Source organism: Tyto alba, unplaced genomic scaffold (genome assembly GCF_018691265.1).
Source record: "Tyto alba isolate M040663 unplaced genomic scaffold, T.alba_DEE_v4.0 Super-Scaffold_21, whole genome shotgun sequence".
NCBI lineage: Eukaryota > Metazoa > Chordata > Aves > Strigiformes > Tytonidae > Tyto > Tyto alba.
Window position 1 is genome coordinate 15,728,958 of NW_024881295.1, and position 16,387 is coordinate 15,745,344.

A 16,387-nucleotide genomic window follows, 5' to 3' on the forward strand; every position below is an offset into this window, starting at 1 on the left:
TTTTTTTTTAATTTTGGTGCCTGTACTAGAAAGGGGCAGGGTGGGAAGAGAGAAAGCACAGAAGGAGTCTACACATAGTTTTTGAAAACTGTACCATTTATTAAAGTGCAACCTGGGGGCATGGTCTTACAGCAGTGTCCCGTTAGCAGAGGGGAAAAAACGTACATACCCCTTCACTTCAACTGAAGATAGAACAATGAAGCTGGAAAGAACTTTGTTTTAAAGGTGGAAACACTTTTATTAACCAAATGGCACAAGAAGCTTTAGACAGTTTTCCCCAAGAGGGCTGCACTTGCATATTAAAAGGAACAATATGACCAGTTCCTTGGGTAATGGGTGACTTGAGAACCAGTCAGGGTCTCTTCCCCCAGGCAGGCCTCTTGAGAACAGAATCTGAAAAGCCTGCCAGTCTGTCACTACCTGCTTACACCCAGCAGAAGCTCTAGCAGAAGATAACCCTTAACACCATACTTCGGAGTCAGTCCCATTAGTCTTTGCTACTTCACAAATCAAATGGCATTTTTTTGGTCTGAGTGGGTTTTAGCTTTACACTTCAATAAAAGCTTATGACAGACCCCCTAAAGGTATCGCAGTGAGATGCATCCTCTGCAGCTTGTTCTGTCCAAAACAACAGTGTTCCTTCCCTCCCCTGCAGATACTGCAGGGAGATCAAAAGCAGCTTCCACTGGAAGCTAACTGTAGCTCCCCCACTTCTACAGCATGACCATAGACCTCTAGCTTGGAGGAAGCAAATCAGCCTACCTCAGAGACCGAGAGAGGGTCAGCTCTAAGTAGGGAAAGAAAGCAACAGTTACTTAACTTAAGGAGGTGGAGTTGAGTGCTGTCGTGGTGCTGCTCCCTGGGCTGTACTGGTACCACCCCAGCTGCCCCCTCCCTGGCTGGTGCAGTTCTTGGGCCCCAGCCCCCTGCCCCAGGCAGGAGTGTTCACCTCAGCAGCCACAACCCAGGGCTGCAGCCTGGAGCGAGCCCTGCGCCCCGCAGGCAGTGCCTTGGCTCTAAGGGAGACAAGCACTGGTGGCTTAAATCTTACACACAGCATACCTCCTTTTTTTTTTTTTTTTTTTTTTTCCCTAGTGGCAATACAGAGCGTGCACTGTGAAGCACTGATACATACATGGAGTCAGAGCAATACTCTTCTCGTAACCTTCCTAGTGCTGAACTTAAGCAGACCAAGCCAAATCGAAGTCACGCCCAGGTTCTGCCGTCACTAGGTACAGGAGATAACGCACCTCCCCTCTCCGTGTTTCACTGGGAAACGCTTTCTCCCGGTGTGTAGCCTCCTGGAGTAGACATTACTCCTGTTGGAGCAGAGACACTGCTGAGCTGACTTTCAAAGCCTGGATTGAGATACTCTACTGAAGACCTGGGCATGGCAGCTGGGGCTGTGTTCACCCCCCCCCCACCCCCATTTCACAACAGAAGCAGCTAGCAATCGGACTCAAATTCTGTAGCACGGGCTTGCTCCGGTTCAGTGAAGGAGAGAAGATGTTGCTAGAAGCGCTTCTAGTTTTTTGCCAAAATAGCAGGATCTACCTCACTAGGGCTTTGCTAGTACTCCCATACTGCTGTAGCTGAAATTAAATGTAGGGAAGGTTTATTAAATTATTTTGCCTACTACAACTATTAAAATAAAAAAAGGCTAAGCTTCAGAACCTTGCTTGGTTAATACTAATGAAATTTTTCATTTGTGACCATTAGAAAGCGAAGCGTGAGTCTAGCTGTGGTCAGAGCTACATGAAAAGGAAGGAAACTGGATTCTGGCACCAGAACTTGCCTGAGGCAAGAGCACTCAGCACTACAGCCTGAGCACAGCCCCCAGCCAGGATGAAAATCAAGCCCTCACAAACAGCAAGGATGGAGTCTTGTAGTAGTTGATCTGCTCTCTGGAAGGCAGGTTAGGAAAGAAACAACCAACTGCAACCACCACAACAGGCACTTCACCTCAAGCCAGAAGTTAAACTGGTGTCCAAAACCAGGTGCAATACTGAATAGAGACTGTGAAATCCCAGACTTGCAGAATAGCGGGGTAGAAGGGACCTTGAGGATTATGTGGTCCAACCTTTCTGGCAAAATCACACACTAGACAAGATGGCCCCGCACCCTGCTCAGCTCAATCTTGAAAGTGTCCAGTGTTGGGGATCCACCACTTCCCTTTGGAGATTATTCCAGCGGCTGATTGTGCTCATTGGGAAAAATTCTTGTGTCCTATCGGAATCTCCCCAGGAATAACTTGCACCCTTTCCCCCTTGTCTTTTCCATGTCACTCCTTGCAAAAAGGGAGTCTCCATCATCTTTGTAGCCACCCTTCAAATACTGGAACATGGTGAAAAGGTCTCCCCTGAGCTTCTCTTTTCAAGGCTGAACAAACCCAATTCTCTCAGCCTTTCCCCACGTGGCAGGCTTCCCAGTCCCCTGATCATCTTTGAGGCCGCTGCACCGTCCGGCTCCATGTGGTGCTTCTGTTCAGACTGGGGAGCACCTGGAGCCGGCAGCCGCTTGCCGATTCCCCTCCCAATGGACAGAAGGCTGCAGAAATGCTGCTTCCTTGGCTCTGGCTTGTTTCATTGGGCCAGATCTAGTATTTTAGATCTAAGTTATTTTCCGGATTTTTCAGCAGCCAAATTATCACCCTGCAAACCCCTACTCAGTGTCCACCTAGCCCGATGAGAACCAAAAACCTTAAATTTTCAAGCTGCTTTGCTGTGTGTGCCCCAGTAATATCCCTGTTCTGCCCCAGCCGAGCAGCTCGGCCCTGCTGTGCCAACGCCAGCCCCACAGCCTCCAGCTTCGGAGGTTTGGGGGGCGCGGGAGGCAGGAGACCCCCGGGCCCTCCCGGCGCCCGGCTGCAAGAGGCAGGGACGCGGCTCTGTGGCTGTGGTTTGGGCTTTTGCGCGACAGAGGGATTCTGGGTTTCTGCCTTTGCTCCCAGCCTGTTGTTCCAGGAGCGGTTGCTGAAGAAAGGCCTGGCCCAGCTCCCAGCCACAACACCCACGTGAGCAGAGCTTAGAGTTAAGTACAACCGAATTTTTAAATTGCACCTTATCTTGAAAGCCTTTTCCTTGACAGCTCCTTATTTAGCATGCTACCCACTGCAGTTCCTTGTAGATCCAGTCCTCTGCTGTTATAGCATCTCAGCGTTAGGGTGTGCTGCAGACAAGGATAAAGTGAAGAAAGAATGGGTCTAAGGTAGATATTTTATTAAGGTACAGGCCACTCGAGGACAGATATTGAGGCACTTTTGGGAAGGGGATAAGCAACACAAGTGAGAGTAATTCTATATGCCCTTTTGTAAGTATATAGCTACTGCCTTTCCTCTGCCAGCTGCAAGAGCTCCACTACGGAGAGGTTGCATCACACAGTTCGGGGTAATTAGACCCTGCAGTTTAGGATTACTTTAATGTACTTGAGGATGGCGGGGGGCGGGAAGACCCAAACCCTTCCATTTTCTAATTCACACCTGTAATAGAGCAAGGAGCCTGGCACTCGAGTCCGTAAGAATGCTGTCACCTGAGCTTACCCGCCTCGTGGTGACTGCCACAGGGCCTGTCCCAGCTCTGACCACAGGATTCCCAATTCAGTAGAATTGCCGTCCATAACCAACCTTTTCAGCTAATGGAGTGTTCCCAGACAAAAGGGATGCATACGACAGACATTATAAATGCGTGGTCAGTAGGGTGGGGGAGAAGAGGTACAAATTCTTGCTGACTCGCCAAATCTATAAGACCCTAAAATGAGAAGAACATAAAGAAAGGACCAAGCAACCAAAGCACGCAGCGTAGCTGATGCTCCATTAAATGCAGCAACGCACCAGATAAGATAGGTACTTGAGGCTTTCACCCCACCACGAAAACAAAGCAATTTATCTTCCTTACTACTGCTGCCACCTTCTTCTCACTGCTGTGTGTGGAAGAAGTCAGGGGTTTTTTAACATCCCACTGGGGTCCTTATGCCAACAAGCTAGGGGCTTATTCCCTAGCCGGCATGGATTTATTCTTCTCGTCTGTCCTGTACCCACCTCCAACACTACTACTGATACAGCCATGTACTGAGAAGAGCCGAAGTAACACCAGCCCCACCCCGCCCCCCCAGTTTGTAAAGTTATCCAGAGAGTCCACAAAATCCATCAAATCTGCTCCAGGGTGCACGTGGGTACTTCTGTGTAACCCGCGGTGTGGCTACACATGGGGGGGTGTCCCACAGGGAGGTGCATCATCTTCGGGAAGGAGAGGCCACGGGTCGGGTTAAGAACAGCCCTTCTCCCACAGAGAAGGTGCCCGGCGAGGAAACCGAAGCCACCGATCAGCGAAGCAGCAGGAGAGGGACAGGCCTACCCCGACTTACCGGGCAGCAAAGCAGCCCTCGCCACGCAGCAACAACCAGGTGCCCTCGCAGACTGTCACTTGTTGATAAATGCTGTTGCCACAGGTGAAAACAAAGCAAAACTGTAAACATTCGTGCGTGTCCGTGACAAAAGCAGCATGAAGCCACCTTTCCTCTCCACGCGAGGGGCCCGGAGAGGGGGCTGCAGGGGTGGGAAGGCAGACGCTGGAGAGTCCATGGCGGGAGGAGATCCCCGTGACCCGTTCTGGGCACGCAGCACAGCAATGGGAGGACCAGCAGGGCACTGGGAAATGGCAAAAAAATGTCAATTCCATTCTGTAACTTAGTAAAGGGCTTCTTTTTCTGTTAAGGCCAACCTGCTACCTTTTGTACATGGAAAAAGAGCAATCGGTGATCAACGGTGAAGTCCAAAACTCCAGAGCTCCCGAGTTCAGTCCACAGCAGCCGTGCACACGCGACAATCCTTCCTTCCTCTTAGTGTTCAACTTCACACATGTAGTTCAGAATCCAAGAAGTTTCCTAGAAAGTCCACTCTCATAAAAGCTTAAACAAAAAAACATTCCTCAGAATCTGCCAGGTTCTTACTGACTTCCCAGCATCCTGGGATATGGGTGGGATAGGAAAATGTAGCAAGAATATCCTAAAATAGAGAATGTGCTAGAATCTCTTCATTCTCAGACCAGGAGATGTACTCTGGATAAGATTATTTAGAAATAAAGTACCTTGTCTTTGTGCTTTACAAAGAGTAAGCTTCCCGTAAGCTCACAGTTCAATTTTTACATTATCCTGAGCTCCCTTTCCCCTCTCTCCATCTGGCCCAAGCCACAGGGCCAGCACGAACCCTCAGAGATGCATCAGCAGCTTTGCCTGGAGAGCCCGGGGCCTTGCCCACAGAGCTGCTGTACGGACAAGGGCAGACACGAGCGCGCACTGAACGAGGAACACGGGCAGTTGGCTCCGACATGACTAGTGCCTGTGGCCATACTGTGAAGGTTTCTCTCCACACATGTTTGAAGTGTTGTGACTGCACGAAGAGGGTGTGGGTGTGCTTTTTTTTTTTTTTTTTTTTTTTTTTCCCCCCCCAAAGAAACTTCCTCATCATTTGTGAACTTGTAAGTTTAGCTAATTACAGATTCAGAGTCGCAAAAGAAATTGCACTGAACAACATTCTGGGGCAGGTCAGGAACGGGCAGATCGAGGAGATGTTTAATGCTGTTTTGCTCAGTTACTAGAATCCATCGCTTTCCGTATCTGGGATTCCATCACAGCCAAGACCAAGTTAGGACTAAATACACTCTGTGCTTAACTTGGGAAAGACGATTCAGACCGCAGCGTGACACGGGACAGCACAGCGGTTAGCCCCTGAACTGCACAGGAGGCACCGGCCTCGCTTCAGCGTAGCGGTGCCGTATCTTTGCTGAACACGCCCGGGTGTCAGGGCACTGATCAGCACGGCACCGCGACCAGCGTGAATTCTGCACCTCCAGTAACTCGGGGGTGGCAGTGGAGTGGGCCGGGCAGGAGCGGAGCGAGTGGATTCTCAACCCAGCAGATAGCAGTGTCCCTCCCAGCCTCCCCGGCAGCCGAAGCATCGTCCTGCACCTCTCCCCCAGGAACACCAGGATGCTCAGAGATAATACAGCTATAGAGAGGCAGCATCTTTACGGGGTGGGGCTCCAGTAAATGTTAGGGGCCAAAACCGGTGTGAGCGAAGAGGTAAGAATAAGCACTCTCCCACTGGGGCTTAGGAGGAACCTGCGAGGTTAGGAGGAGCAGTGCTGTACCTGAGAGGAAGCCGAGACAGAAGGGAGACCAGCCTCTCGCTACAGGACTCAGGTTGGCTGATGGTGGTTAGGGAGGGCTCGGGGGCGCGACGGGAAGTGACAAGACAGCGCAGCTGCGATAGCGGTCGGTCTGAGAAGCCCAAAACTCCAGGGGTTGGCAGCAGCTGGCTCTTCCCTTCCCCTGGGGATTCTCTGTTCCAGTTCCTAGAGTACGAGCACCCCTTTCTTCAGCACCTGCACTTAAGTTCTTAAATTTGCAGAATTTTTTTTTTTTTTTTTTTTTAAAAATACCCCTGTACTTTAATCACGAAAAACCAGTCCCCGCCCCAATTCTACTAAAAACATGATTGTCCATAGCTGGAGGCTTATTGAACAACCTCATCCCACCACCATTAAGTTACTAAAATGTCCAATTAAACAGCAGGCAGCTTAACCTTTAGGTTATACAACTACAAAAATTGGATCGTGCTCTCTGCTCTCTCCCCCCTCCTCCTCAAGAGAGCTCCATTACTTTTTTCTAAGCGCCAGCGCTACGCCAACTGCTACAGCTAATATAGCTACCGCAGCAGCCCCACCGTACAGCAATATAGATTTCCCTTCCGGCAATAAGATAGGCTTCTCCTCTGCAGCCGAGGATTTCTCTTCTATTTCTTCCAAACGGCCCTCTTTCCCCACTTTTTTTTCCCCTGGAAGCAGTATTTTCTCAGGTTCTGGTGCAGCCTTTTCTTCTGATGGGGCTAGCTTTGGGACAGGTTTACTTAATATGGGGATTTCAGGTTCAACATGCTCTTCAGCCACTTTTCCCTTTTCTTCCTGTTTCGTACGCAGAAGCGTGGAGGGATGTGCTTTTTCAACAGCAGCAACTTCAGCTTGGGGTTTTATTTCCTGTAAAGAAGCAGGGGTTTCTGGAAGCGCTGCCTGCATGGTCTCTGCAGCGACAGCTGACACCGCTGCTTCCTCAATCCCCTCCGGTATCTCTTCCTTCTCCACGTGAACAATATCTGAGTTGGAAGAGTTGTTTTCACTCCTCTCTTCAGCCCCTCCGTTGCTGTCCAGGCTTTTGACTTCTTCAGGATCCATGGCTACTTGCTGCCAGGACTCGGGGCCCAGGGAGACCGGCAGGCTCTCTGTGTGCCAGCTCTGGCTCGCAGACAGGGAGACGGGCAAGCTCTCCGACTGCCACGACGTGGTCACCGTGGGGGACTCCGGGGGGCTCACCTGTCCCGAGTTGTCACTGGTCAGGATGTAGATGTCATTACTGTCCTCCGCAATGAGCCCGGGGTACTCTTCCTCTTCTGATTCCAAAGTAAAGACCGTCCCCTACGAAGGAAAAGGAGGACACAACATGTGAGCGATGGCTCCAGCATTACCTCCCCTGTACGGGAAGGAACAGGACACCTGGAAACATGGTGGGGCTGGAAGAAAGATGAGAGGGCTTCTGCAAGAGCAGCAGCTGTCTGACCTACATTGTGGAAGAGATTACAAAACCCAGCTGGGCCAGCTGGCATTTCCAGAGGATGGAACTGCGTAAGAGCTTTGCCGGGAGCTCCTCCTTTCCCTGACGTGCATCACCAGAACGTACCGTGTGGGCACTATTAACCAGAGAACAAGATACCAAAGTCTGAAACCAAGCAAAGAAAAAAGAAACACAACAAGTGCACGAGCCCAGCTGATTACCCCTCTCCTTTCCATTTTGTGCAAATGCTCTGTAGGGAGGGGTTGGGGGAAGGCGTTTTTAAGACATGGTTGTATTTCTCACTGTCCTACTTTGATTGGTAAATTAAGTGTTGGTGGTGGTGTTCAAATTAAATTGATGCTCCTTTCCTTCCCCAGTGGAGTCTGTCTTTTGCCTGTGACCACAACTGGTGAGTCACCCCTCCCTGTCCTCGTCTCAATTCCAGAGTCTTTTGTTTCCTCCTCCCCATTCCTGAAGGGGAAGAAGTGAGCAAGCGGCTGTGTGGTGCTCTGATGCTCTCTGGGCTTAAACCACAACACTCAGGAACTGATCCGAGTTGAAAACACATTCTTTATTTTGCTGAGTTGTTTTTAATCCTGATGGGTGTTCGGTTTCGCCCACTGAGACGCTCAAGTGTGACTGTGGGTGGAGCAGGGCCAGGAGCTGCACCTGCTCACACTGATGCCAAAAGAGCCGAATCGATACCAGTGCCCTGCTTAGAGAGCAGAAGGAAAACGCACCTCAGCTTTTGTAACTCCCCGTTACCCCTTAGTTCCTACTATGCAAGGAGTTCAGGGCCTACAAGTCAACGGTTTCTATCTCTGAGTAGGCATACTCGCAGAGCTTTAGCTCTGGGCCAGCAGCAACGCACTTTTCTCTCAAGGAAGCACAGGATGCTCAGCCTCTCCACAAACACGGGTGCACTGTCTACAGAGCCACCGGGCACGCTGCAATTCCTCACTCCCCTAGCAGGGGGAAGGACCTCCGCACACAAAAAACAACCCACAAAGCAAGCTGGCAGGCACAGGAGAGACAGCACAGACGCTGCTGGTCACTGGCAGTGACTGCAGCGAGAGCAAATGAAGCACGAGTGGACGCCTGGCAAAAGCACTGAACTGGGACTGGAGAGATCTGCACAACTTATGGGCGTTAACACTTTAATCTTTCACAGTGGAAACTCTTCCTGTATCGATAAACTTTGTGAAAAGGGGTCAGTGGAGCCTGAGTCGAGCATGGGAGTCGGGGTTCTCCACCCGCTTCCCCCGAACACCTTGCCATTTTGCAAAACTTGGTGGAACCACTCCTGGAGACTTCTGTACAATGGTGGAGTAGTACAGGGCAGCACTAGGAACATCAAGATTTCGTAAGGTATTTTGGCAGGGGCAGGATCTAAAGCTCATCTTCGCAGCCCAGGGAGTTTTGGAAGATATTTGTGCACAAGTAAAGGAATCTCACAGAACACATCAAAAGGAATTTCTTTGCATAGATGTCTTTAAATTGCTTGGATATGGGAAGCATCATCCAGCTCAGTGACATGCTCAGGAACTCTGAAGAGAAATGGTACACAGCATTCCTCAGGGGAAGGTTAAAAGCGACCAAGCCATTCACCAAGCACCTAGAGATTCTTCACAAAGTCTTGATTCAGAAGGAAATAATACAGCATTACATTTGTGAAAATGTTCAGATACCACACACATGCCAACAAATCCAAAACAAGTTCTGTTCTGCGAGCAGTGACTGAGGAGTCAAAACTCCAGTACCCTCTTGAAAGTCACGTTTCACTAGAAGAATTAATTTTTTTTTTAAATGCAGCTCCGGCCATTAAAACAAAATAGAGCTCTACAACCCTAGGAGGAAGCAACCAGCATGGCAAAGTAAGGGCAATGGAAAAGAAAAGCCAAGATGCTTAAGTAAAAGCAGGGGTTACTGGGTCCAAAGAGAGCAAGTACTGAGCAGCGTGGGCCAGGGCTGCTGCGCAGCGTGTGAGGACAGGACTCCACAGCCAGCGCCGGCCTGTCCTGTTCCAGCAGACACCCGAGAGCAGCACAGCAGGGTCAGTCACTGTGGTTAACTCCCACCGCCCTGTGCTCGCTGCCCAAACACTCTGAGATCGTGCATTTGCTCCTCTGATCATCAGAATTTTCTCTGAATGTTGATGAAGCAGGGAATATTCTCACTGTAATGTAAGCTACTAACAGACACCTATGATCATAGCAATTTTTTTAGTCCCACAGGCGATACAGACTCAGAAAAACAGCAATTAAGCAACAAAATAACTAGGGGTAAAACCTGGAATCTCATGAACCTCTAAACTATCCTCTCTGCTCAACTCTACCCTTCCACAAATCAGACTCAATTTACTTCTCACCCGCAGCACATCCCAACAAACCAGACTACATCTCTAATCTGATGCTACAAAAAGCACAGGGACACATATGACTGGTAACAGCTCTTAACATATCACTGGAAGTGCACTGGCTGAACATGAAGCATATGAAAAAATACCACAAAACCACACTACGCTTCTACAGGCCTGTGAGCTCTGGCGATCGTAGCAAGCTTCTTTTCAGTAATAAACTAAAAAAAAGCACCAACTAGGGCTGTACTCAGACAGCCTAAATTCCCCTGAAGTCGTATATCGCTCAGTGGCAAAAGCCAAGCGCCCCTGAGCAGTGACTCGGCAGCCCAGGGCAGGGAGGAGGGAGCCACTGGTGCTCAGTGGGGTGCAGAGGCTGCTGTGAAATTTCAGCCATCCTGATGCTCCTCTATATGTACTCCTCCAGCCCCTGCTTCTGCTCCATTCCTGATCCACCACTCTAACTTTTCCCTTTCCTCTCAAAGGGAAAAATCGAGGTGGTTCTTTTGCTGGAACGCCCAGATGATTTGACCATGATAAAAATGAACAAGTAATAGAGACAAAGTACACTACATGTGGACCAGTAGCTGCCCAGACCCAGCAAGAATATCTTACCTCAGTACGATGTAATGCTAGATCCTAAGCAGGTTAACAAACAGATGGGGATGCAACACAAACATACAAGGATCAGACATTAGTTATTCTAGTTATTCCCACATATCAGGGTGTTTTTTAAAGGCCACGTGCTTTGCTGAGCACTCTGTCTCGAGATAAGCTTCTCACAAAATACAGGTAAGATCTGGGCATATGTTGAGGGTAATGTGCAGGATAAACTGCTTTGCACAAGGCAAGGAAATGGGATAGTAATATGGGGAACACTATCAATCCTCTACACTTTAAGTACTTCATTAATAGATGCACCAACATTACAGACCAATCCTGCCCTCAGCAGAAGTGGGGGGCCTAAGACACTCAACCATTTTCTTGTTCATTTTCTCACGCTGCACAGACTGGATTGACCTCAAAAGACTTATCAGTCGCTGGCTCCCTATAAATCAGAACCTTATAAAGCCTGGCTGATTCCTTTCTGTCTTTACAGACACTTTAACTTCCGTGTCAGTGTCTCGGGGACAGAACTCTCCAAGCTTGAAAAGACAGATTGCTCAAGGTTGGGAAACGTGGGGGAAAGCTAACACACTGAGTATTAATGGGTAATTTCAGTACTTTTTCATTAAAAGCTTATGAAGTTTTAACTGAAAAGCCAGACAGCAATAGGCATTATTTATGATACATGTTTAATATTGAGCTGAATTAAGAGTTGATTCAGAAAGACAAGAGGATAAAGCTAGAATTTTGTGCTGATTTGGTCGAGGTTTGCACTTTTTTGTTGTTTGAGTTTGTTGGTTTTTTTCTTCTTTTAAAGCAGCTGCAATAAAAACTTAATGACATTTAGGACAATTCTCTTGTTTCATCTACAGATGTGACCCAGAAGCAAAGCTCCCATAGAGATTAATTCAGGACAGGATGGAACATGTGGAAGGATTTTTAATAACCTGAGGCCTTACATAAGCCATACTCTTTAGATTTAACTGTAAATAAGGAATGTATGTAAGCATTTCTTTATCCGATTTTTTTAACGTAAACGGATAGTCTACTGCTCTAGACCAGACCAGAGTCCCTCTTTTTCGAATTTGGGATGGGAGACTTGCAAACTTGAATGGTTTTCCTCATCCAGTACACAGAACCAAGTCAGGTATGTCTAAAGAAGCAAGAGTAATTGCCTCACTGCAGCATCCTGCCACTCCTGATCCCCACCACCGCCACTTGAGGGAAGAGTTGGCACAAGTTATGATGAGAAGGAGAAGTGGATAGTTCCCTTCTTAGCTAGAACACAACAGGGATGGTCCACAGCATGTGAGGCAGTCTCGAGGAGACCAGCAACTTAATTCTGTCAAGGTGGCATTGCAGACCTCAGAAAGGAGCTCCAGAAGTCGATCACGGTCTTTAACTTATAGGGTTTGACTTGTAGAAATTTCCCACAAGACTTCTACATGTGACAGAAGGCACTTTTAACAAATGTGCTAGACTAGCCCTCAGGACAGGCTATAGCCGTTATGCTACTGGGTGAGCTACAGCAGACAACTTTAAACTGCTAACAAAATAATAAAAAAATATTTGAAAGCTCCTCTAATAAGTAGAACCCATCAGTCTGGATTCAGCTGTAGTCCTGCCAGTGTCAGTAATCTGAACTTTGCTGAAAATCAGTTTCAGCAGTGAATTCAGAACACTACAAACCTTTAAGGTATGGTAGGAAATTGCTACTTAAAAACACCTGTCAAGTTTCAATTATGATTTAAAGACAGCAAAGATAACCACAAAAAAAAAAAAAAAAAAAAAAAAGACTTGGAAACTGACTCTCATGATGACTATACTATTTTTCATAGTTTTCTAATAGATCTGTTTTTAACTGTATACAAACAAGCTGATTTACTAACTATAGTAGTTACTTTTGCTAAACAGCAAAAACTTTAACTACACATAAGAAAGAACCCACCCTTATTTACCAGAATAATTATTTCAGCCTGGTTTATGTAAAGATGCTTCTAGTGGAAACAGATATCCAAATCAAAATTCTGAATGCTTCAAAGATAAAAGTAACTCTTTTTCCTATAAAAATAGTAGGAATAGTACCACACACTGAATCTGTAATGGAGGTATTATTAGATAATGAATGTACAGAGATCACTATTAAGGTGTCCAACAGAGCATTTACTGCATCTCAGAGAAGACTCTGAAAGCCCTGCCCTGTACGCTCAGACCACCAGACACATGCAAATTGACTGTGTCTAATTGCTGTGGATGCTGTGTGTATTTTTCTAGGGTTTTTGGTTTGGTTTTAAGTGTTCTGAAAAGCCTGACTGGTCTCTCTGGTTCAGTTCTTAAAGAAATATAAACAGGCAGGTTACAGTTAAGCCTGTTCATTAAATGAATGATGCGGATAGGCAACTCCTACAAAACTCATCTCCAAAGACACTAAAAAGCTCCCCGAAAAGTTATACAGCCCAGCAAGCCACTCATACACCCCAGATCTTTATTTTGTCCAGTAGAAGCAAAAATCCTGTATACAGGTCAGAGAGGAGTGCCGCCTTGAGGGAAAAAATATCTATGTTCCCCAAACTTCCCTCCCCTCCTCCCAAAACTAAACAGGCCCACATAAAATCCCAAGGGAAAGAGTGCCTTGAGGTACAGGACAAAATGCTGACAGAATGCAAGTGTTCCAGGAGAGCAATCTTTACAGTGATAAAAAATTCAAAACACTCAACACAGCTACGAAGTGTCTTAGGCAAGAGTACTGACCGACTTTATCTTGTAACATAAGCTGTAACAGAGAAAAAGGAGGTTCAGCCATTATTTTGCTTGCACAACCAGCCTCACAGCAACAACATGAGTACTAGGAACCCATAAATGCATTTGTGCTTAAAATCTAGTGTCTGAAAAACAAAAGGCGAGGAGTGATGAACTGGTCTGTATCCAAGGATCCCAAGAGATCTCCCTCTGGGAAAATAAGCAAATTTCCCATAACAACAATCTTCCCCAGAGCTGGGAATGCCCTTGCTGCATGATTTCCAGCTGTGGCAGAGGAGCAGCCACGTACTGGTGAAGTGCTGGCGGGGCCGAGGGCTGAGGAGGCGACGGCTGCATCCATGGGACGGCTGCTGGGGTCTGGACAGCTCCACTCCCACCCGCACCCAACCGGCTGCAATTCCATCTGCTCTGTGCCTCCACCCGCAGCCCCACTATGCCCTGCTCTTCAGATCCTCCTCGAAGTCAGACCTGACAGCCTTACCCTGCTAATCCTTCAGGGAAATGGATTATCAAAGGGGCAGCTGACAACGCCGAGATCTAGAACAGTACATTACTTAAAAAAAAGTAACAGAAAGCCCTCAGGCATTTATTGTAGTATTCATCTTTGTGAAGCTGTCAAGATAGGTGGAGCCAAGAAAAACAGAGCAGAGTCCACAAATAGGACTGTACTTTTTAGTAAGAGGAAAAAAAAGGAAAAAAAAAAAAAGGAAAAAAAGTCATGTGAATTAAATCAAAGCACACCAATGTTGCAGCTGCTGCTCTCATCCCCTTCAAAGAATGCTTTGGCTAGAACAGCCAGCAGAAATGATGCTATTCCTTCCCCTGCCCTCCAACATAACCTCTACTACCTGCAGAGAGTCAGCACCAAAGCAACACCCTTGAAGGCTTCAGTCTTAGCAGTTTAAATTTAAATAAATTCAATTATTTAGAGACTCATTCTTCTGACTGATCTGAGGTTGTTGGAAGGCAAAAGAGAAAGGAGTTCTAGTTGCTTTTGACCATTTAAGTTCTTTCTCCTTCAGCCACAGTGCCTAAAAATTAAAGAATCTATTACTGTACTGGAGAAGCTACACAGAAATAGAAGTGGATGTTTCACTGCTGTGGTCCATGATAAAAGCATCAAGTATAATTATTTTGAAAGGAAAACTCCTTTCTAGGACTCCTCTAATTAGATTGCCCTTTCATGCATCTCTACCATATTAAATTTATCTCTCCTCCAGTGGATAACCTCTCTCTGTTTCTGCATTGTCATTCTCAAGGCAGACACCTGGACTGCTGCAGAAGGAGATTTTAATCTCCAGTAGCGCAAACTGACCGCCTCGGTTCCCTAGGATGACAAGTGTCTCTTTACTCTTTTTCTCCTCCAGATTGTTAACAGACTCTAGTACATAGATTATTCCATCACCAGCAGCAAATAAAACATCAAAAACGGCAGAAAAGACCAAGATGAAACACTGACAACAGACAACAGCTTTTCTAAGGCTGAGATATGAAACTGTAAACACAACGCTGATTCCAAGCAAATTTACTTTTACTCTCTCCAGCATGGGCAAGTAACTAGTTAAATTCAAATCCAGATCTGAACATCATGAGACAAGAACCCTGGGAAGGCAGAGACAATTTCAGCTACAGGTCACAAATACAAATACCAGCCTCTTACTGAGAGAAGAAAGGTTATTAACTGAATACCAATAAACACCGATTGCATGCACTGTGAATCTGAGAAAAAAAAAAAAAGCAGCTAGCCTCCAAATAATCTTATACTTTTTCCTCCTTATAGATGTTCCCAGACTATTTCAACATAGATGAAATCTAACCATGGAAAACAAGATCCGTGGAGCTCAAGAAGAAATAAATTATTTGGGAGGAAGGATAGGAAAGGAAGAGGAAAAAAAATCCTTACCAACTGACTGGCCTTACTGTGCACTTTTCCAGGAGACCAAGAATTGATTCTGATGCAGCACCGTTCAGCCGTGGAGAAGTCAGACAGAGCAAAAAGGGAGGGGAAGTAGGAGGAGGGAAGGGAGGGGAGAGAAGGAGAAGGGAGGGCAGAGGAGGAAAGGGGGAGGGCAGAGCATGTACACTGCATATCAGTTTGTTGAGCTTTTGGGAAAGAGAAGAACAAAGCTGCTGCTAAAATCAGGCTGGGAATTCGTTTGTGATGGTTCAAGATAAGGAAACAACATCTTAGTGTGACCATTTGAGTTCAAAACAGAGAGTCAGGAGAAAGAAATGTGTGTTCCCACATGTGTCTATTTAGAGAAGCTGGAATGCCAAACATGCTTTTTGCTCCAAAAGAAAGATCATACTAAAACTTAAAGAGCTGCAGCTGAACGTGTCACTGCAATGAGGGAAAGAGGGAGGCTATCCAGAAGAAAGCAAGATTACCTTGCTTTCCTACAGTTACCCAAACTCATATTGCATCTACCTGCAAATCTAAGAGATTGTAAACTAGATGGAGTAATCATTTTATGTCTTAATTCACATTTATGTTGCCAGCTGCATCCAAACACAGTACGCAGTGCACTGCAGACATTCCTGCTTGAAAGACTTTCACCCTAAAGCAGTAAAACAGACCAAGGGGAAAGGGATCAGCTTACACAACAGCCAGAATCATAGTATCAAAATATTGTATGCACTTGAACGTAAAATTATGCCAGCCATTCTCTCACCAACCAACCAACCATTACATCCCAGTCCCACCCTACCATGAAAAGTTAGCTGAATACAATTTTAGTGCCTGAAGGAAGAATGGGAGGGGAACACTCATTGTTTCAACACATTATCTCATCACCATATCTCTGCAGGACTGGAATAAAAAAATCAAAAAGCAACTTCTCATCTCAGAGGCTCTACCTCTAGTATCTCAAATTTCCCACTCCTCACAAGCCACACTGATTTCTTGAAATCTACTGCATAGGTATCCAATTTATCAACCTTTATTCCTCTAAGCTAGCAATTTCACTTCTAGTTAACTGTTGTCCACCATCCTCAGTCAGATGCTTTGCTGGACATACAAGCCTTCCGAGTCCACAAAACAACGTGAAGTCCTGCACACATGCA

The 16,387-nt window shown here is 46.7% G+C and overlaps 1 protein-coding gene across 1 annotated transcript in view; it reads right to left on the reverse strand.

Annotated features, from left to right (window-relative positions):
• Positions 1-78: 78 nt before the first annotated feature.
• The window catches only part of BCL2L13 (BCL2 like 13), a 44,919-nt gene continuing 28,610 nt past the window's right edge, over positions 79-16,387 (reverse strand). The window contains exon 7 of the mRNA XM_042795282.1: positions 79-7,466. Within this exon, the coding sequence (XP_042651216.1) occupies positions 6,654-7,466 (813 nt within the window). The 3' untranslated portion in view covers positions 79-6,653. The remainder of the gene's footprint in view (positions 7,467-16,387) is intronic.